The 22,786-nt window shown below is 40.0% G+C and overlaps 2 protein-coding genes across 2 annotated transcripts; both read left to right on the top strand.

Moving 5' to 3' along the window:
* The first annotated feature begins 2,079 nt into the window (after positions 1-2,079).
* On the top strand, positions 2,080-2,343 carry KRTAP7-1 (keratin associated protein 7-1). Its single transcript, XM_065913467.1, has one exon. The coding sequence runs from the start codon at positions 2,080-2,082 to the stop codon at positions 2,341-2,343; it is 264 nt and encodes an 87-aa protein (XP_065769539.1).
* Positions 2,344-22,044: 19,701 nt separating this feature from the next.
* KRTAP8-1 (keratin associated protein 8-1) lies at positions 22,045-22,233 on the top strand. Its single transcript, XM_065913818.1, has one exon. It carries the CDS (start codon positions 22,045-22,047, stop codon positions 22,231-22,233), a length of 189 nt encoding a protein of 62 aa, XP_065769890.1.
* The last annotated feature ends 553 nt before the right edge of the window (positions 22,234-22,786 follow it).

Here is a 22,786-nt window from a genome sequence, read left to right as displayed (position 1 = left end):
GCTTGGCAATGTTCAACATGATTTACAATTGAAGATTGTGTGTTCCCCATGAAAAGAAAACATATTAACAAGGATAATGCTCATAAATGAAAATTACAGCCACTTTATCCATAGCTCTCCTATTATTTAGTGTTCTTTCAGCTTCTGTAAAAATTCTTGTTCTGATGGATTTCTGTAGCAATGTTTTAAAATTTTAAAAATTTGAGATGAAATTCACATAACATAAAGCAAGCCATTTTAATTGGGGGATAATTGTTTTCCAATGTTGTGTTGGTTTCTGCCGTACAGCAACATAAATCAGCCATAAATATGCATACATCCCCTCCCTGTTGAACCTCCCTTCCCCTCATCCCTCCCCTTCTAAAGTGTTAGTGTTAGTCACTCAGTGGTGTCCGGCTCTTTGTGACCCCTTGGACTATAGCCTGCCAGGCTCCTCTGTCCGTGGAATTCTCTAGGCAACAATGCTGGAGTGGGTTGCAATTTCCTTCTCCAGGGGTTCTTCCCTACCCAGGGATTGAACCTGGGTCTCCTGCATTGCAGGCCGATTCTTTACTGCCTGAGCCACGAGGGAAGCCCATGTTGAGCTCTCCATGTATTACAGCAACTTCCCATCAGCTATCTGTTTTACATATGCTGAGCTATATGTTTCAATGCTACAAAATGTAAACACAAGATAAGCCATTTTTATTTATTTATTTTTTACTTTTATTATTTATTTATTTATTTTCATTTATTTTTATTAGTTGGAGGCTAATTACTTCACAACATTTCAGTGGGTTTTGTCATACATTGACATGAATCAGCCATGGATTTACATGTGTTCCCCATCCCGATCCCCCCTCCCACCTCCCTCTCCACCCAATCCCTCTGGGTCTTCCCAGTGCACCAGCCCTGAGCACTTGTCTCATGCATCCCACCTGGGCTGGTGATCTGTTTCACTATAGATAATATACATACTGTTCTCTCAAAACATCCCACCCTCGCCTTCTCCCACAGAGTCAAAAAGTCTGTTCTGTACATCTGTGTCTCTTTTTCTGTTTTGCATATAGGGTTATCATTACCATCTTTCTAAATTCCATATATATGTGTTAGAATGCTGAAATGTTCTTTATCTTTCTGGCTTACTTCACTCTGTATAATGGACTCTGGTTTCATCCATCTCATTAGAACTGATTCAAATGAATTCTTTTTAATGGCTGAGTAATATTCCATGGTGTATATGTACCACAGCTTCCTTATCCATTCATCTGCTGATGGGCATCTAGGCTGCTTCCATGTCCTGGCTATTATAAACAGTGCTGGGATGAACATTGGGGTGCACGTGTCTCTTTCAGATCTGGTTTCTTCGGTGTGTATGCCCAGAAGTGGTATTGCTGGGTCATATGGCAGTTCTATTTCCAGTTTTTTAAGGAGTCTCCACACTGTTCTCCATAGTGGCTGTACTAGTTTGCATTCCCACCAACAGTGTAAGAGGGTTCCCTTTTCTCCACACCCTCTCCAGCATTTATTAAGATAAGCCATTTTTAAAGTGAATAACAGTGATGATGCAATCACCACCTCTAGTTACAAATAATTTTCCTATTCCAGAAGAAACCCCATATCCATGAATATACCAATGTTTTTGAATGACATATGGGGATAATTTCAAGAAGCTATAGAAGTGTTTACATTATTGGCAAAGCTTTTTTTAGTTTTAACTGTGTCAGTTGGGAGGAGTTTATAATCAGAGAATTTAAAGAGCCTCATAGGATGCAATCAGAACAGTTGTTAAAGCAGGGGACACTGATGAAAAGAATTCAATTGCGTGTCAAGGAAGGGACTGACTTTGAAGATACAACACATTCCTTTGTAAATAGAAAAGCCAACAAAAATGTGGGCAAAGAGTCTGTGGGTTGCTTTATATGCATTTTATTAGCAATAATAGAATTATATATGCAAATTTATGGCAAGACGTCTAGGCAAGCATGTCATGCCCACCAACTTGAGGTATAAAAGGCCCCATGCCGGATGAGAACTTCATTCCTTCTTGGGTAACTTGCTCTTCGCAATCTATCCAAATCCTTCTCAATTCCTGCCACCATGACTCGTTTCTTCTGCTGTGGAAGCTACTTCCCAGGCTATCCTTCCTATGGGACCAATTTCCACAGGACCTTCAGAGCCACCCCCCTGAACTGCGTCGTGCCCCTTGGCTCTCCCCTGAATTATGGTTATGGATGCAATGGCTACAGCTCCCTGGGCTACGGTTTTGGTGGCAGCAACTTTAGCAACCTGGGCTGTGGCTATGGGGGCAGCTTTTATAGGCCATGGGGCTCTGGCTCTGGCTTTGGCTACAGCACCTACTGATGGACCATGACTCCAGATGACTACGGGACTCGCCCTCAATTCTCTGTGTGCAGAACACCCTGAAAAACAATGACTGTCTTCCTGCCTCCAGAAACACTTGAGAGAGATACATCTTCCATGTTTTTGCAGTCTTCTTGCTGAGATCTTTGACATTACTGAACAAGTCACCCAGGCATCAAAAGCTGAGCTGATACTCATCTACAACCAAAGCAACATTTGTATTTCTCTAACATACTTGAATTTTACTAATGACACAGACAGTCTGTCTCTTATGGTGGCTCTTCCCATGTATCATTAAATTCTACATCAATGTCAATGCACTACTATTAAATGTGTGAGTAGGAAGGGGTCTTGCTGTTCATCACAATAAATCTAATTCATTCAGCACAAACATTTTTGTTCTGGTTGTTTATTTTATTGTACATTTTTGTTTAGCTCTCATCAACCAGTTTCAACCTGTGAAGGTGGACTTCAGTCACATCTTATTCTGATTTCAGACTGTACACCCGGATAGGGTGATGCCTAACAATTTTGTCTCTTTATGTTGAGATTTTCAATTTTTAAAAAAATTCTTAAAATGTCTTAACTTTAATCAGAATACAGATGACCCTTGAACAGTGTGGGAGGTTAATCCATGTATAATTTATGTTCAGCCCTTTGTATCTGAGATATTTCTTCATCCATGGATTCAATCAACTGTGGCGTGTGTAGCATTGTAGTGCTTACTACTAAAAAACATCTGCATATAAATGGACTTTTGAAGTTCAAACCCACTTTATTCAAGAGTCAGTTGTATAGTCTGTATACTGCGATTGTTAGTGTTTCTCTATGCTGATTATATATAGGAAATTTTCTTAGTTGTTGAATGTTAAAAGAAAATTCTTTCCTCCTTTCATTATTGACACAATTCCATTTAGATTCTTCCTCAGTTCCTGCTGTTTATAGAACTCATTATATAGAGATTTAAACCCCATAAACTGTTGGAAAAATTTCCTTAAGTGGAATGAGTTATGAAACTGTTTTTAAGACTTCCTAAGATTTGGTCAATAAAGGCAAGCCAACAACTAAAATCACATAATACTTTTTTCCCTATTTGATTGATGGGTTTTATTTTTCCCACCTTCTTCACTTCTGATTGTATATGTAGGCATATTAAAAATGAAGTATTTATTCTTTGGAATGATAGTTGTCATCAAAAGCACTTGAAATGATATGTGATCTGCACTTAGAAAATGCTTCCTGAGAAAACTCTGCTCTGTTTGAATTAAAGCTCATTCATTCATGCATGAAGTATTTATTGTACCCCTATCTGTCTCAGAAAAGGTGTTCAATAATTGTTCATTGACTTGTTAAATCTCTGCTTTATAGGTGCAAAATATTGTATAGTCTTATACAAGGTTCATTTAGGTATGTATGAAGTTATTGGGCTCTGGTCACTGTTTAAAACTGGGCGAATGTAAAAACCTGCCGCAATCTCTGGACTGAGACACTCATTCAGTAGACACTCATCAAGAACCTACAACACCACACACTGTCTTAAAATATGAGGACAGAGATAAGTAAAACATAATTCTGACTCTCAAGAGTTAAATATATTTTTGTTGTTCGGTTGCTAAGACGTGTCTGACTCTTTGCGCCCCCATGCACTGCAGTGTGCCAGGCTCCTCTGTCCTTCACTACCTCCCGGAGGTTGTCCAAACTCATGTCCACTGAGCCTGCAATGCTATCTAACCAGCTCATCCTCTGCCGCTCCCTTTTCCTTTGGTCTTCAATCTTTCCCGGCATCAGGGTCTTTCCCGATAAGTTGGATCAGGTGGCCAAAGTATTGGGGGTCTCAGCTTCAGCATCAGTCCTTCCAATGATCATTCAGAGTTGATTTCCTTTAGAATTGACTGGTTGATCTCCTTACAGTCCAAGGAACTCTCAAGAGTCTTCTCCAACAACACAGTTCAAAAGCATCAGTTCTTCAGCGCTCAGCCTTCTTTATGATTCAACTCTCATATCCATCCATGACTACTGGAAAAACCATAGCTTTGACTATGCAGACCTTTAATAGTCTCTTATTTTATGCCAATTAATGTGTTATATTAATAAATAATTGTCCAAAGACTCATTTCTTTCCAAGGACCCAAAATAAGAGATAGCCTATAATAAGATATATATCCCTTGATTTTGGCTTATCCAACTTTCCTCATGATTAGATTCATACTTAGCATTTTTTGATACAAATGATGTATCAAAGTGATACATGAATGATGCTGAGTGATGCTGAATCCTTTTTAGTGCATTGAATAAGGAGACACTTTATGTTGGTTCATGCAAAGTTGATTGTTTGGTTACCTTGATCACTTGATGAAGCAGCTTCCTACAAGTTTCTTCACTGCAAGTTTGCTATTTTTCTCTGTGTAATAGTTAATTTGTGTCAAAACTTTGACACTATGCAAATATTCTATTCCTTATCAAGTTTTCATCCACTGTCTTAGGATCCATTCACAATTTTTAAATTTTACACATCCTTCTGCATTTATTGTTTGGCAATCTATTGTAAGAAAGAGCTTTCTGTTCTCCCCATTTATTTTTGTGTGCTTATTTATTGTTATCAAAAACTATACCAATGTTGGTTTTAGGATTCTTATTTTACTCAATGTGTTACTATCCACTAATATTATTTTTTTCATTAATAATATTATTAACTTTCATGTTCTAATTGCCCCAGATTTGGAGTGTGGGGACATCATCATTCTGGCTCTTTGTCCTTTAGAAATGGTTCCCATTGCTGTTTGATCAATGCCTCATTTTCTGACTCAATGAGATATTCCAGGCTCATCTTGAATTCTTATGCTTCAATCATGGAAGCACTGGGTCCCTTTGGTAAAGACTGGTATTTAGAAAATATGATATAGATGTTAAGTGTACTCATTGCTATGGTATCGTTGCTACATATGCTAATTTCTATCCTCTCATATTAAACCAGTTAATCTTAAAGGAAATCAACCCTGATCATTCATCAGGAGCTGAAGCTCCAATACTTTGGCCACCTGACGTGAAGAGTCAACTCATTGGAAAAGACCCTGATGCTGGGAAAGATGGAGGCCAGGAGGAGAAGGGGATGAATGAGGATGAGATGGTTGGATGGGTTCACTGACTCAATGGGTATGAGTTTGAGCAAACTCTGGGAGATGGTGCAGGACAGGGAAGCCTGGCCTGTTGCAGTCCATGGGGTTGCAGAGAGTCAGACACAACCTAATGGCTGAACAATGCACAATAACATACATTATAACAGTCATTGCTATGATTGTTAACCATTCTTTCAGATTTAATAATGACACACGAACAAGCTGCACTGGAGTTCTGGGTTTGGGGGAAAGTCACTGACAGGCCAAATTCACGTTAGTGTGAGAGAAGGGTGGCTGACCTTTAGGCTGGATGAGGTCTCAAATGCCAGCGTGTAAAGGTCTGAAGTTTTGCTCTAAAGTTGAAATGAGAAGTTGCCCTAGTACCCCCTTGTTCTTCAATGAGATTTTTATTTAACTACTTTATCTTTGTTTCAGTCCCAAAGTTGCTTTTTTTTTTTCTTTTAATATTCTGAGTCCCGATTCTCCCTGTGAATTTGAAGGGAAGGTCTGTTTAGTTTTACGTGTAGATGCCTCCTCTCATAGTCTCTGCCATGACTTTCTCCTTGTTTTTCCTTCGTTTCTTTTCCATCATCCAGACATTTAGTTATCTCTCCACTGATATTGTCCCCACAATTCTCCTTGTCATTGTTGGCTTCCAATTTTTGCTTTAATTTAATGAATTCTGGGGAAGGCGAGGGGAAAAAATCTGGTTCATCTGCCAACTTAAAAAATATAAAATCCTTAAAGAGGGACAGGAAGGGATTAAGAACAATAACTACCTGTTTTCTTTCCTCCTGTGGTAATTGTGTAATAGATATAACAATAGATAATTTCACTATTTATTTGCATATGAATTTTTTGAGATGGATTTCTTTATTATGTTACTAAAAAAGGAAACCAATGTTGAAAATTTAGTGATTTGTTTGAGGCTGATCATTCATTTGTAAAGAAAAATGCCAAGCTATAGTTAGCCAATGGACCTGACTCTAAATCCATCCCTCCACTATAAAACAAGTCATGCAGCATTTAAAAAATCATAGAACTCTTTCCCAGAAATATCTCTGCCTAATGCACTTCTTATGCCATTAATAACTATATCTAATATAGTTATTATATTAGATATATATTGGATTTACATTTTACAGAATATGTCCATAGAATTTTACTTAATTCTGACAATTATCTTGGGAGGTGGGTATCATGGAAATGTTGATGGAAATTAAGTAATTTTCCCAAGTAGGAAAGTATTTATCAACTGGGAGAGTTAAGCTTTGAGCCAAAGTATCAAACTGAGGTCTCCTGACTCCTTTCATGAACATTATTTTACTTTCATTATGTGTTTAGTGATCTGACCCTAATTGTGGTTATCAAGATCTTCCAGTATTTTCACAAGCTTGTCAAATAAGTTTAATAAATATTACGCTTCATTCTTTATCTTGATACCAAGTCCTTGGATTTTTTTCCATCTCAGTATCTCTAAGAAATGGTGGCAGATCTTCACTCTCCATTTCTGCATCCTTTCACACCCTTATCACTTCTTACCTGGATTAAAACACCATATGCCTGTCTGGTATGCGAGGCAGTGTCTAAGCCATCTTCTACACTACAGACGAAATCATTACTCAAATGCAAATCTAATAACATGACTTTCTTTCACAGACTCTGGTTATTTTGTGGTTACTTCAGGATAAAGATCAATTAGTGGCACACAAGAACATCAGTTGCTCTAGTCTCATTTCCTACTTCATTATAACATGCTTCCCTTTCTCCTGCAATGGGACGTACTATAGTTCTTTCTGTTTCTGCCCTAGTCTTCACCTAGCGAACTCCTATAGAGCCTTCAAAAGGACTTCCTCTACCCCAGGGGTTCTCCCTTATTTCAGCTGAAAAGCTTCACCTCTGTTACGGTGCTCACACTGCTCTGCCCACCAACCAAGACCACCTGGAACACACTGTAATCAACAAAGTTGGACTTATTAACTTATGGTGACGACGGAGATCATGCAGCATGAGAAACTGCAGGATGTCTCAATAAGACGGTGTAGGAGGGGCTTGATCTAGGATTTGCACTTGAGGGATTTGATATTGGAGATGATTAAAGGAGACAGGTGGCTTCCCAGGCCACTCAGTGGCAAAGAATTTGCCTGGCAATGCAGGAGACACAGGAGATGTGGTCTGGATCCTTGGTTTGGGAAGATCTCTTGGAGGAGGAAATGGCAACCCACTCAAGCATTCTTGCCTGGGAAATCTCATGGACAGAGGAACCTGGTGGGCTACAGTTCATGAGGTCACAAAGAGTCAAAACACAACTGAGCATGCATACATACACACAAAGGAGGCAGGGGTGTCTTCTGGATTGGGTACCATCCGTAGCAAATTTTCACAAAGTTAGTGGTGTAAAAACAACTCAGATTTACTCTTACAAGTTTGGAGGTCAGACATTCCAAAATCAAGGTGTTGGTAGGACTGTATTCATTGTGGAGGCTTTAGAGGACAACCTATTTCCTTGCTTTTCCAGATTTAATAGGCTGCCCCAATTCCTTTGTTTGCGTCTTCCTCCTTTATCTTCAAAGGCAGTAGCATAGCATTTTCAAATCTCACGCCCTGATTCTGACTCTGACCCTCCTACTTTGCTCTTTCACTTTAAGGATCTTGTTGATTATTGGGACGGCCCAGATAATCCAGAATAATCTCTCTATCTCTAGGCTGGTGGATTAGCAACCTCAATGCCCTCTTGTCACCTAATGCAACATATTTACAGGTTCTGGAAATTGGGATAGTGGCATCATTGGGGTACCATTAGTCTACCTTCCACAGGAAACAGACCTAATTCTATGGTTGGGTATTTTAACAAAACTTTTATCGAAGTAATGGAAAAATGCTGAAGCTGTCATTGGTAAAAAGGGCAGCAGTCACTGAAGATGATGTTTAGTCACTTTTTTTTGGTTTGAATAGTGTTCTTGTTTTCATCTGTTTTTGGGTGTGAGTATGGAGTGGCTTTGTTTTTGTCTCTCTCCATCTCTCACTGCCTGACCCTGCCTTGTTGATGCTCTTTCTGAAGACTGTGTGCGGGGAGCAGGGAATGCTCTGGTTTACCATTTGTGTTTTCAGGGCTGCTGTTTATCTTTCTCACCATCATTAGTTGACAGGTTGGATTCCCTCATTGTAGCATGTATGTTATAAGGTTTTTGGGAGAAAGCCCCATGTTTTGCTCAATGCTGTATCGCCAGTGCTATATCCCAGACACTTGATAAATATTTGTTGAATTAATATAATTTTTTAAAACCTTAGAGAAAAAGCCTACTCCCTTTCCATTTAGAATATGGTCAACAGACAATAAACATGGAAATCCTCTGGAAGCCTCTTCAGAATGCACAGTCATGGGCTTTCCTCGTCAGAATCAAACTCTGCACACAGACAAGATCTGCAGGTGATTTGTGTGCACATAAAATTTAAGTATTGGGTGGGGGGACTTCCCTGATGGTTCAGTGATTAAGAATCCACCAGCAATGCAGGGGATGGGAGTTCCACCCCTGGTTGGGGAACTAAGATCCCCCATGCCAAGGGGCAACTAAGCCTGAGAGCTGCAAATACTGAGTCTGTGTTCCACAATGAAAGATCCTGCATGATGTAGTGAAGAGCCTCGTGCCACAAGTAAGGCCCAGTGCAGCCAGAATGAATAAGCAAGTATATGAATACAAACATAAGTAAATAAAAAATTGATATAAAAAGATTTGAGTATTGGTCACGTCTGGTTAATTCTTTATCCCAAAAGAAGGAGAGAAGGAGACATTCCTCATTGTTGAGTTTTTCAAGTGTTGATGAGACAGTATTAACATTTTCAGCAACAAAGAAAAGTTAAAAAATTATTTTCCCGTACTTTTGTCCTACTTTTTATTGCTATTTACAGAAAAACTAGTTCCCTTTTCTTTTTTTTTTTTCCATTGCAGATAGAGAAATAGCTCTTAAAATTATAGCAGGAGAGCTTTCTACTAGATAAATGGAAATATTTCTTGTTTCTATGGCCTGCCAGGCAGAGAGTGCTCAGAATGTTCTATGTCTCCAGAGTATGTTGAGTATGGTTGTCTCTAAAAATACCCTGTTATTCCTCAGACACCAATTTCTTTTCAGTGACTTGCCTCTGAGGCTCCTGACATTATCTTTGACAATGATAATTGAGTTAGAGTGTCCTGTTCTGTTTTCTTCACTTTCAATCATCCTCCTCTTTTAATAATCTGCTTTACACATATGCCTCGCTATTTCCATTCTGAAGTTTTTATGTCCTACACACTTGGTTGCCACTACAGAATTTTCAAGGCTTTCCTAACGAACAACCTTAAATGTTAAGAGAAATCTTTGAGACAAAATCCCTCATTGTTTAAATTTATTTTTATGTTCGTTTTTTGTTAGTAGAGACTTTGAAGAAACGATGATCTTGGTAGATTGATCTCATCAGTCTTTGTAGTTTGGCTGTAATAGGAAATACTGTTTTCAAGTCATCAGCTGAGCATGACCTCACATAGTCCAAAGGGTAACCAACAAGTAAATACATTGAAATGCCACCCTTCCCCTCATTAGCAAGTCTGCCTCAGCACTGAGGTAGCACGGCAGGCCATAATTTCTCATCCTAGATCCTTTTCACTAACTCAGCTTGCCGGTTGCTGCTGTGGCTTAATTTTATATATATTTCCAGTTTCTGACTCTAACTCTCCCTTTGTGTCACAAGAAGTAGACCTCAGCTCCTCCGTTTTGCATCAATGGGAATAGAAGGTAGATGCTCAAAAAGGACCTTCAGATCCCACTAGAGACTAAAATCTTGCAGCAAAAAAGGTAGCTTTCTTGGGAATTTCTTTTTCATGTTGATTCTGAAACACATGTGAGATGTTTCTGGCTAGAGTCAGTGAGCCTTTTATGCATCTAGGCATTGTTGTGGTATCACATTATTTCTTAAGAAAACCACACAGGTTCTACATCAAATAGCAAACTTCATTAATTAGTTGCTTGCTCTACCATTAACCTAGTAGCCTCACAAATGTGGCTTAGCCCCAAGAGTGCTGAGATAGCAAAGTAGTGAAATTGTGTCTCAAATTGGTCCCAGGACCTGGTCAGCAAGTCCTGATCCATGTCAGGTGACCACTCTTGACGTATGCTGCCTGACAGTCACATTTGACTGCATGTGACCTTGACTTCAGAGCAGCGTTTTTGGCCTTGGCTCTGTTGACATTTGGGGCTGAATAGTTTTTTGTTGTTGAGGGGAGGGGAGTGTTCTGTGCACTGTAGGATGTTTGGCAGCATCCCTGACCTCTGTCATTAGATGGAAAGCAACAACCTACCAGTCACGACAAGTGAAATGGTCTCTAGATAATTGCCAAATGTCCCCTGGTGAGCAAAGCTGTTCATGATAATAAGTTATATCAATTCTGCTTATTAATCCTGGCTAAGAAGGTGTCGGGCTTCCTGGGTAGCTCAGCTGGTAAAGAATCTGCCTGCAATGCAGGAGACACTGGTTTGTTTCCTGGGTCAGGAAGTTCCCCTGGAGAAGGGATAGGCTACCCACTCCAGTATGCTTAGGCTTCCCTGATGGCTCAGACAGTAAGGAATCCACCTGCAATTCAGGAGACTTGGTTTCAATCCCTGGAGGAGGGCATGGGAACCCACTCCAGTATTCTTGTCTGGAGAGTACCCATGGACAGAGGAGCCTGGTGGGATACAATCTGTATGATAGCAAAGAGTTGGACATAACTCAGTGACTAAGCACACAGCAGCACACAAGAAGCTTTCTCCTTTTCTTCCTTCACCATTTTAAGCTCATCTCATTTTAAGTTGTATGTTTTCTTAATGAGGACACCTTTACAGATGGCTTACCAGTGAACAGTATAGGTTTCTCAAGGAGTGGCCAAAGCACTTTCTTATTATTTTTTCATGGCACCATTTGGCTTATGTGGTCTTAGTTCTCTGAACAAGGATGAAAACTGGGCCACAGCAATGAAAGCGCTGAGTCCTAACCACTGGACAGTGAGGGTTCCCCAAAACACTTTATGGGGATGACTTGGGCTGCTTATTCAAAATGCAGACTCCTCAGCCCCAGCCCAGAACCAGGGAATCAGAATCTATAGGACAGGAGATCAATAATATGCATACTAAATAAGTATTCAAGGATATTTTTGCCGTCTAAACTTTGAAACTAATGCAGTGGAATATCTTGTAGAAATTTCAACATTTCTCTTCTAAGATTCTGTTGCTACATTCTGTGTTTTAAGTTGATGGCAGCTGGGAGCTCCTGAGTGTGTCTTAGCAGGGGCGTGTAACACAGTGAGCAAAATTACTCTGTATAGTTGCATGCTTAATTGACCAAATCTGATGGGAGATAGTTGAATTGTAATCTTAGCTTCTCAGTGATTTTGATGTTAGGATCATACAGTGGCTAAGGTGGTGAGTCTCAGGGAATCAACTTACCTCTTGTTACAGTAGAATGACTTGTGGCCCAGCAAGTGATTTGCCTAAATTCTTTCAGCAAGTGAGTGGCCAATTTAGATTTAGAATACAGTAAGTCCTCTACATGCAAGCGAGTTTCTTTCTAGGAGGGCATTTATGAGTCCAATTTGCTCATACCTACAACAAAGTTAGCCTAGGTACACAACTAACACAATTGGCTATTTAGTGGTGCTGTTGTTTAGTCACTCAATCATGTCCAATTCTTTGCTACCCCATGGACTGTAGCCCCCCAGGCTCCTCCGCCTATGGAATTTCCCAGGTGAGAATACTGGCATGGGTTGTCATTTCCTCCTCCCAGGGAATCCTCCCCACCCAGGGACTGAACCCGTGTCTCCTGCATTGGTAAGTGGGTTCTTTACTGCTGCACCACCTGGGAAGGCCATTCAAAGGTTCTACATAATACTGCACTGTAATAAGTTTATAACATTTTTCACACAAATAATATATAAAAAACAAGCACAACAGATAAAGGATTTTTAACCCTACAGTAAAGTACCTTGAAAGGTACAGTAGTACAGTGGAATGGCTGACATTTCTTAGTGGTACCAACTGCATCACTGCTGCTTTTACACCTGCTTCTGGACATCCTGGGCCTGAAATAAAGATACTGTACTACTGTACACAAAAGCACAATAATCTGCTTTAGGAGATGCACTGTTACGTTACAAGATAATCTCTTGTAGGAGACGCACAACATGATGATGGACACCAGACACGCCAACTAACTTCTGTGATTGGACATGGGAACACACGCTCGCATCTTTCAAAGTTTACAACTTGAAGATTGGTATGTAGAGAACTTATTATATTTGTTCATTCACTCATTAGCTCAAGTAATATTAATTAAAAACTTACATTATGCCCAGTAGTGAGCTAGGCACTGAGGAATCAAGCCTGATGGAAGACATCATATTTGCTGTCCTAGAAGCAAGCACAGTGGTGGGACAGGTGCCAATCACACAAATACGGTTAAAGGACTACAAACAGGAGGGCGATGATGGCCCTTATGATACTATAAGTGGACTTTGTCTCCTCAGGGAGCACAGAAATGCCTCCCAAGGGAAGTGATTGAACTAGTATCTGAAGGTTAATGGGAGTTGAGGACAAGAGAACAATTCCATGTAGAACAAGCAACAAGTGACCAGATGTGATACATTTGAAGATCCAAGATAGTCAGCAATGTCTAAGCAGAGAGAGTTGGGGAGTTTTAGGTCAGTTTAAACATAAAAATATCTAAAAGTCAATGGGATGATGTTGAAATGTTTTTTAACATGTGTGTGCCTGTGTGTGTGTATGTGTGTGTGTGTGTGTGTGTATGTGTATCATAACCAGATCTACATTTTTTAGACAGTTAGGTGGTGAGAAGCAGTTTGTAAGGAAGAAAACTGTCAACTCAGTGAGTTTTGCAGTCACTGTAGCAGTGTCAGTTCAGTTCAGTTCACTTGCTCAGTTGTGTCCGACTCTTTGCAGCCCCATGGACTGCAGCACGCCAGGCCTCCCTGCCCATCACCTACTCCTGGAGCTTACTCAAACTCATGTCCATTGAGTTGGTGATGCCATCCAGCCATCTCATCCTCTTTCATCCCCTTCTCCTCCTGCCTTCAGTTTTCCCCAGAATCAGGGTAGCAGTGTAGGTATGTAAATTAGTACCTTGGATTAGGGAGTATGGCAGGATGAACAAGGAGCTCCCAAAGTTGTCCACTCTGAATCCCTACAAACTATGAATATGATACCTTCCATGGAAAAAGGGGCACAGCAGAAGTGATGATGAGTTAAAGATCTTGATGTGGGGAGATTATCCTGGATTTTTCAGGTGGCTCAATGTAGTCACAAGGGTCCTTATAAGAGGGGAAGACAGAGGGATCAGAGTGAGTAGCAGCAGATGGTATGACAGAAGCAAGAGACTGGAGTGATGAAAGGAAGTGGCCACAGGCCAAGAATGAGGGCCACCTCTGGAAGCTGAAGAAGGCCAGAAAACAGATTGTCTTCTCTAGAGTCTTTACAAGGAAGTGGCCAAGTCAACACCTTAATTTCAGACTTCTCACTGCTGGCATTGCATGACAATACATTTGTGTCTTTTTTAGTCACCAGGTTTTGGTAATCTGTAGCATTAGGAAGCAGTCAGGAAAACAATAGAGCAGTGAGGCAGAGATTTGACCGAAATTAGTGGATTCAAGAGAGTGTTAGAAGGTAAAGTGACAGCAATCCACGAGAGATTGCATTTGCAAATTTGGGAGGGTGTCAAGGATGACTCCTAGGTGTCCATTCTTATTATTCAGATGGCATCATCTCATGGGTGTAAATCTTAATTTCATATCAAAAACAAGATGCAATTTCTGAATGTGAGGCCCTAGACAACAATAATTAAATTTTGTATGCCAGTTAGTAAATTACCCAAAAGGAAGTCATATTTTTAGACTCACAGTATCTGATTAACAGAAAGTAGTAACCCAAAGGCGTTAGGAGGATTTTAAATCAAGAGTCTAAGAGAGCCTCCACTTAACATTCTGGAAGGATGAAGATTTTCTTTATTTTTTTCTTGTAGCAACGATTAGATGTAGCATCTACTATCTATCTTATCATCTCTAATTGTCCCAATATCTTACAGAGCTTTGCAATTAGAGGACGTCAGCACAGAATTACAGCTGTGCCAGGGTATTGCTGCTCTTTAGTCTCCAGCTGATCTGGGCAGGATCTGGGGTGTCAGAGCTCATGGGGTGGCCATCTCTTCGAGTGAGTCTTGTCAGATTATCCCACCGTATCCTAGAGATGTGTCATATACTTTGTGTGTTATTATGAGAAAAAGAGATCAAATTGCCAACATTGGTTGACTCATAAAGAAAGCAAGGGAATTCCTGAAAAACATCTACTGCTTCATTGACTACACTAAAGCCTTTGACTGTGTGGATCAGAATAAACGGTGGAAAATTCTTCAAGATGGGACTATCAGGCCATCTTACTTGTCTCCTGAGAAACCTATATGCAGGTCAAGAAATAACTGTCAGAACTTTACATGGAACAATGTACTGGTTCAAAATTGGGAAAGGAGAATGACTAGGCTGTATATTGTCACCCTGCTTATTTAACTTATATGCAGAGTACATCATGAGAAATGCTGGGCTTGATGACTCACAAGCTGAACTCAAGATTGCTGGGAGAGATATCAACAACCTCAGATATGCAGCTGATACCACCCTTATGGCAGAAAGTTAAGAGGAACTAAAGACCCTCTTGATGAAGGTGAAAGAGGAAACTGAAAAACCTGGCTTAAAACTCAACATTCAAAAAACAAAGATCATGGCATTCAGTCCCATGACTTCATGGCAAATCGAAAGCGAAAAAGTGGAAGCAGTGACAGACTTTATTTTCCTGGGCTCCAAAATCATTGCGGATGGTGACTATAGCCATGAAAGTAAAAGACACTTGCCTAGGAAGAAAAGCTATGACAAACCTAGACAGCATATTAAAAAGCAGATATATCATTTTGTTGACAAAATTCTGTATAGACAAAGCTATGGGTTTTATGTGGTCATGTATGGATGTGAGAGTTGGACTATAAAGAAAGCTGAGTGCCAAAGAATTGATGCTTTTGAACTGTGGTATTGGAGAAGACTCTTGAGAGTCCCTTGCACAGGGACAAGTCAATCTTAAGGGAAATCAACTCTGAATATTCATTGGAAGGACTGATGCTGAAGCTCCAATACTTTGATCACCTGATGCAAAGAGCCGATTCATTGGAAAAGACCCTGATTCTGGGAAAGACTGAGGGCAGGAGAAGAAAGGGATGACAGAGGATGAGATAATTAGGTAGCAACACTGACTTAATCAAGATTAATTTTATCAAGCTCCAGGAGATAGTGAACGACAGAGGAGCCTGGTGTGAGGCAGTCCATGGGGTCACAAAGAGTCAGACATGACTTAGCAACTGAACAATAACAACAACAATGAAGAAAAAATTGACAAGCACTGCCCTTTGTTATTTCTTCTCCCAGTGTCTTCCTAGCAGGGATAGGATCCTAATAGATGGCTGTTAACTCACTTGTTATCATAAATCTCTCTAGCAGTTCTTTTTTTTAAAAAAACTAAGAAAATAAGGGTATTTATTGGTTCACATGACTGAAAAGTTCAGGGAATATACTAGCTTCAGGCATGGTAGGATCCAAGGCACAAACACTGTCATCAGGACTCAAGTCTCCCCATCATTTGGCTCCTCTTTCCTCTGTACTGACCTCATTCTCCGACAGGCTCTTTTGATATGATGGGTCCTATTGGTTTGAGTTTTTCATCCTACAGAGCCAAGCAACCTCAGCAAAGAGATTCTGAGTGTGGATTAAGGATATAGTCTTCTCCTGAGCTGAAATTTCTTGGTCAGGTAAACAGGAAAAGGAAAATTCCTGCACCTGACCACCCTTTAAGATCAGAAAATTGTAACCAGAGTAAATGCTATGGATTAACTCTGGAGTACTCAGGGTTAAAACTTATTTACAGAGCTTCGACATTAGACTGCTGTTCTTCCAGATTATGGTCTGGCTATTTATATGACTGGCTCTGAAGAGGAAACCTTACTTACTTGACTATGTACCTGACTCAGCCTTTCCTTTCCCTTTGACATGTTACTGCAATCTGACTGGCTGTCCTTGAGAAGACTACAGCTAACCCCAGCCTACCTTACACTTAGTTACACCATGGAGTTTTGAATATAAGCAACCTGAACTTCACCCACTCAGACGTTATGTTCTCTGGTGGGGGTGGTGGTAGTTTAGTCCCTAAGTCTTATCTGATTCTTTGTGACCTCATGAACTATAACCCACCAGGCTCCTCTGTCCATGGAATTCTCCAGGAAAGAATATTGGAGCGGGTTGCCATTTCCTTCTCCAGGGGATCTTCCTGATACAGGGACTGAACCTGTGTCTCCTGCATTGCAGGTGGATTCTTTACAATTGAGCCATGAGGGAAGCCCTAACAATTCTTAAATTCACTCCCTTACTAACACTGCCACCCAGTTAGTGAGATGACTTTTGTGTATTTCTTTGACTATCTATCCAATGACTATTCCTCCTCCTCCTTCTAGGTTGGCAGAGCCTGCTTTACACAATACAAGCAGAAAATTCCCATTGTAAACTTTTAAAGCTTCCATTGTAGTTCAGCCCTGGGATATTATCCAATTCCAATATGGAAACTGGAATTTTCCTGTGGGAAATCTATGGGGAGACAGATGTGAAATGAATTCCTTCTTACTGGACAATGAAAAGGAGCTTTGAAGAAATTCTTTTTTTTTTACTCCTCTGTTTCTGGATGGTGATGTGTATGAATCTGAAGCATTGACCTTCTATAATGATCTTGAAGCCACAAGAAGACAGAGAATCACACACAGATCCAAACTCTGATGTTGTCAAGCCCTGGAGTAATCTGCAAGTTGCTTGTGTTCTTGTTTCTTATTATTTGTAAAGAAATGCTTTTTATTTAAGCAACTTTCAGCTGGTTGGAGTCAGACACGCCTAAACAGTTAAGCATGAGCACTTCATGCCTCCAGAATTGTTTCTCAATTCCAATTCATCCTCTACACTGTCAGAGTAGTGATCTCTCTAAAAGGCAGAACAGATTAGTGTATGAGTGGCTCCCTTTGCTTTCATAGAATGCACAGTCTCATATGTCCCCTGACTGACTCGCCAGCTCCATACTCCATTAATTCTTCTGTTATAAGCAATTTTATAACCATTGAATATTCCATGCCTCCTGGTAGACACTGTACTATTTAACACCTTTGAGATTTTACTTCAAACACTTCTTTCTGGAATATCCTCTAAATCTACCTCTTTCTAGCTGATACCATTTTCAAGTCCTAGCTCAAATATCTATCCCTTTCATAATGAAGCTTTCCAAGAACATCACCCTCTACATCATGTAGGATTGTCTTTCTCTATCTCATCCCCTGAAGTTTACAAGAGAGAAATGTGGACTTCTAGTGTAGAACATATAATATTGCATTTTCATTTACTTATCACTTTCTACTTAATTTTCCATTTCTAATTCTAAATGCATGTTTTTAGATTTCTGACACCTAACTACACACTTGGAACACAGGAGATGCTCAATAAATATTTGTAAGAAAAAATGAAAAGATGGCTGAAATATAATTTTTATTTAGAGAGTAACCACTGATGTATATTGTAAGACTCACTTAAACATTTCCTTGTGATTTCTCTCTCATTTCTAATGAATTATAGTATTTTGAAGCTGGAAAGTTTATACTTGAAGCTGATAAGAAAAGAACTGTTTTATTGTGCACACTGGAATTGACTCTTTATGACCTGTACATAATGCATTTCTTGCTCCTTTGCAGAAAATCAAAGAGCAGGGTTTTCTTCTATCTTTGTTCATGTCAGACCTTATTTGAAATGAAAGGAATATGAAAGAACAAATCAAATTATTTATTAAATAACAACTTAACACTGGTATTAAAAGAGAAAGGGTCATGGGCTTTATCCAAATCCATTGATATCTAGTAATGATGTTGCTGTTGTTAGTCACTCAGTCTTGTCTGACTCTTTGCAACCCCATGGTCTGCAGCAAGCCAGGATTCCCTGTCATTAACAGTGATTAGTCAAATATTGTGTCATTTCATACATATGTGAGAATATAATATTTTTCTATTTTCCAAACCCCAAAAGTCACAAGACCTTTTTTTTTTTTTTTTTTAAGAAACTCATAAAACTAAGACATTTTAGCTCCAGTTGTTTTAGCCTGCTGCTGCTTTCCACCTGAGGTTCCTACAATCACATCCTACAATCCTCCCTTCATGTTGGGAGGTGTTAATGAGACACAGACCTTTCTGGGATCTGGCTAAGGAGAAGTTGAAGTTGGATATCAGTTCAGTTCAGTTGCTTGGTCATGTCTGACTCTTTGTGCCCCATGAACTGCAGCACACCAGTCTTCCCTGTCCATCACCAACTCCTGGAACTTGCTCAAACTCATGTCCACTGAGTCAGTGATGCCATTCAATCATCTCATCCTCTGTTGTCCCCTTCTTCTCCTGACTTCAGTCCTTCCCAGCATCAGGGTCTTTTCTGGTGAGCTGGTTCTTTCACATCAGGTGGCCAAAGTATTGGAGCTTCAGCATCAGTCCTTCCAATGAACATTCAGGACTGATTTCCTTCAGGATTGACTTGTTTGATCTCCTTGCTGTCTAAGGGACTCTCAAGAGTCTTTTCCAACACCACAGTTCAAAAGCATCAGTTCTTCACTATTCAGCTTTCTTTATGGTCCAGCTCTCACATTCATACATGACTACTGGAAAAACCATAGCTTTGACAAAGCTATGTAATAGCAAAGTAATGTCTCTGCTTTTTAATATGCTATCTAGGTTTTTCAGGACTTTTTGTCCAAGAAGCAAGCTTCTTTAAATTTCACGGCTGCAGTCACCATCTGCAGTGATTTGGGAGCCCAATAAAATAAAGTCTGTCACTGTTTCCATTGTTTCCTCATCGATTTGCCATGAAATGATGGGACTGGATGCCATGATCTTAGTTTTTTGAATGTTGAATTTTAAGCCAGTTTTTTCACTCTCCTCTTTCACTTTCACCAAGAGGCTCTTTAGCTCCTTTTCGCTTTTTGCCATAAGGGTGGAGTCATCTGCATATCTGAGGTTAATGAAATTTCTCTGGGCAATCTTGATTCCAGCTTGTGCTTCATCCAGTCTGGCATCCAGTGGAGTCTGGATATGGGGGGTAGATTTTGTGTCTAATTAGGCTAATTAGCAGGAGTCATATCTCAGTGTGAATTTGCCTCATGGCATCCAGAGGGGAATGAATAGTGGAAGAAAAAAATGGAAATGGTGGGGCCAGAAGCTAGTCTATGGAAAGTATATTATAGAATTGTGCCAGGCAGTTATGTAGTAAATTATTTTTCCCAGAATTTTGTAATTTTTGTGTCTTTTATTAGCATTTAATTTTATGTGATTTAGCATTTTAACAAATATTTATTTTTATATTTTTATATGGTACTGTTTTTCATAAAGAGGATTCTCAACATTGTATACATTTTTTCAGGCTCTTTAAAACCTAAATCCCTCTTAGATAGATCTATGTTAGCATAGAGCTTTCATAAGTCTAATGCAAGATTAAACTAGTTGTAGATTTTGTTTTTAAATGACTTGATAAATCATGTTGTCATTGTTCAGCCACTAAGTCATGTTCGACTCTTTGCAACCCCATGTACTATACAATCCATGGAATTCTGCAGGCCAGAATACTGGAGTGGGTAGCCTTTCTCTTCTCCAGGGGATATTTTAGTGAGTGAAGCTAATTTTAATTCCTTGGCCTTATTTAGCTATAAGTCACATGAAATGTTTGAATTTTAAATGCTGAATCACCCTAGGGGTCATAAAGCTTTGTTCATGAACAAGAATGGTACAATAACACTGTATATTTTCAAAAATGCCTCTGCTGTAATTAACCAATTAGTGGCTGGGACTCTGTTATACTTTAGCATTTTCCAAATGTTTCACCTTGCCCTTGGAGTCTACCTGTGAGCTCTACATACTTCCAGAAATTTAGGTCTTAGCTGCTGGTAACAGGAAGGAAAGTTACCTCTGAGATCTAAAGTAAAATTTTGGAGGCTAGTGTGCAATACATATCTGTTCTGTACCTTTTAAGAATGATTCCTGATAGCTCTGTGCTTTTCTATTTCTGTCATGTGTCCTCTTTTGCTGTATCTTCTGTAAATTTTCTATTAAGTTCCATTCAGAAGAATCTCAAGGCAGGTATCTGAGAATAATTTTTCAAGACTTCCATTACCCAAGATAAGTTTGATCAATCTTATTCCTCCTTTAACTCATATTTGAGAACTAAGTTTCCATTTAGAGAGAAGAAGATATTCTTTCCCAATCTTGGGGTGCATGATCACCCTTTAAGTGATGTAACTTGGATTTAATATTTTCATCTGGCTCTTTACAAGATCATTATATTCATTAAATAATCTAGTTTTATTAAATCTAATGAAAAAATTATGCACATTTTAAGGTAAAAATTCCCATTCATTATTCTGTTTTTACCCTGTTATTATTTTCAACATTTATTTTAAAAGGTATATTTGACCAGCATATTTGACAATTAATTTCTAGGATAAATTCACAAGCTTCATTTTTTTTAACACTTACAAGACTATTAGTTCAGGCAGTGGGTTAGAAATATGATGTTAAATATAGTTCAGGTGGGTACTATAATTAAAATTAAAATTTTATCCAGTTTTGTAAACACGGTAGCTCTAAATAGAGGAAAAAAGAGTCTTTCCAATGAACTCTGGTATTTGTCTTGTATAAAGCCAAAATAAAGCCTTTAATCAGATAAATACAAAGAACATCTCGAGGTGGTTTCACTATGTATGGGCTTCCCAGGTAGCACAGTGGTAAAGAATTCGCCTGCCAGTGCAGGAGATGCAAGAGATGAAGGCTGGATCCTTGGGTTGGGAAGATTCACTGGAATAGAAAATAGCAACCCATCCTAGTGTTCCTGCCTGGAAAATTCTATGGACAGAGGAACCTGGCAGGTTACAGTTCACGGGGTTACAAAGAGTTGGACCCAACTGAGCGCACGCTCACACACACACACACACACACACACACACACACAGAGTATGTAAGTGTTATTTCATTCAATTTTTTCCAACACATATTTATTGAATTCCAACTGCGTGCTGTGGAAATTCAGAGAGCAAGAGGACTGGATAACAGTTAACAACCTCAGAAAATTTCGTACTTCTCTAAAGCCTGCTTCCAGAGGCTTGTACTTAGGACTTTATAAGACCCAGGGCTTTCAAGACTCTGCAAAGCGTATTTTAATGAAGGGACACAATTTACTTGAAGGACTCCTGCCTCTCTTGTTCTATCACATGAGAGCTTTCTGAAGCAATTGTAAAGACAGCTTAAGCAAGCAACACAAGCTAATTAGCAAATTGATGGCAAGAATGACAATGATGGCTTGTGTTTTTCACCGCACCCCCTAGCCAGGGTATATAAAGGCGGAGGGAGCACCGGGAATCCATCACGCCGAGAACCTCATTCCCTGCTCTCCAGCCGCCCCACCCAGACACCATGAGCTACGGCTCCTGCAGCGCCGTCTTCCCAGGCTGCTACTGGGGCAGCTGCGGCTACCCGCTGGGCTACAGTGTGGGCTGTGGCTACGGAAGCACCTACTCCCCAGTGGGCTACGGCTTCGGCTACGGCTACAGCGGCTCCGGGGCCTTCGGTTACCGAAGATTCTGGCCATACGCTCTCTACTGATTTGCTGAAATACCGGAGGCATGACAGCTCCCCCAAACCCGAGAGGCGCCCTTCCAGGCCCCCAGAGACTCATCGGCCTCCCGGTTGGCTGCTTTTCACACCAGCACCAGAGTCTCAAGGGGAGAAGATGAAAAACCACTTGCCTCCAGCTGCCTTCCCTGCTTGACGTTTGTTGGGACATTTTGGGAAACTTGGCACCCAAACATGCTTTACTTTTGAATTTTTCACCATGCACATGCCTCTTGTCATTATCAAGTTGTGGATGGGTCTGTCAAATTCTCAATAAACTTGTCTCAGCCGCCATTATATTCTCACCTGAGTGGAGTTTCCTTTCTTGGTGTGTGCATATTCCTTGGAACAGGCAGGGAGGAGGGCAGTGGGTTTAGTTTTCTCATGTGGGTGTTAGACGCAGTAAGAGAGCAAATAATCCTTGCTCCTGTGTGAGAAGCAGGCAACAGGGGTCTGCTTATGTTTTGTCTTTAAATCCTATCCTAACCTTTCTTTAAGTCTGTGACACCCTCCTCCAACTCTGGCGCGAATGTTACACCATCCA

The sequence above is a fragment of the Muntiacus reevesi genome, chromosome 21, assembly GCF_963930625.1.
Source record: "Muntiacus reevesi chromosome 21, mMunRee1.1, whole genome shotgun sequence".
In the NCBI taxonomy this organism is placed as follows: Eukaryota; Metazoa; Chordata; class Mammalia; order Artiodactyla; family Cervidae; genus Muntiacus; species Muntiacus reevesi.
The sequence above is the reverse complement of the archived record's forward strand: the minus strand, read 5'-3'. Positions and strand labels throughout refer to the sequence as shown.

Coding starts and splice junctions, on each gene's coding strand:
- KRTAP7-1 (XM_065913467.1), top strand. CDS start 2,080: ATGACTCGTTTCTTCTGCTGTGGAAGCTACTTCCCAGGCTATCCTTCC.
- KRTAP8-1 (XM_065913818.1), top strand. CDS start 22,045: ATGAGCTACGGCTCCTGCAGCGCCGTCTTCCCAGGCTGCTACTGGGGC.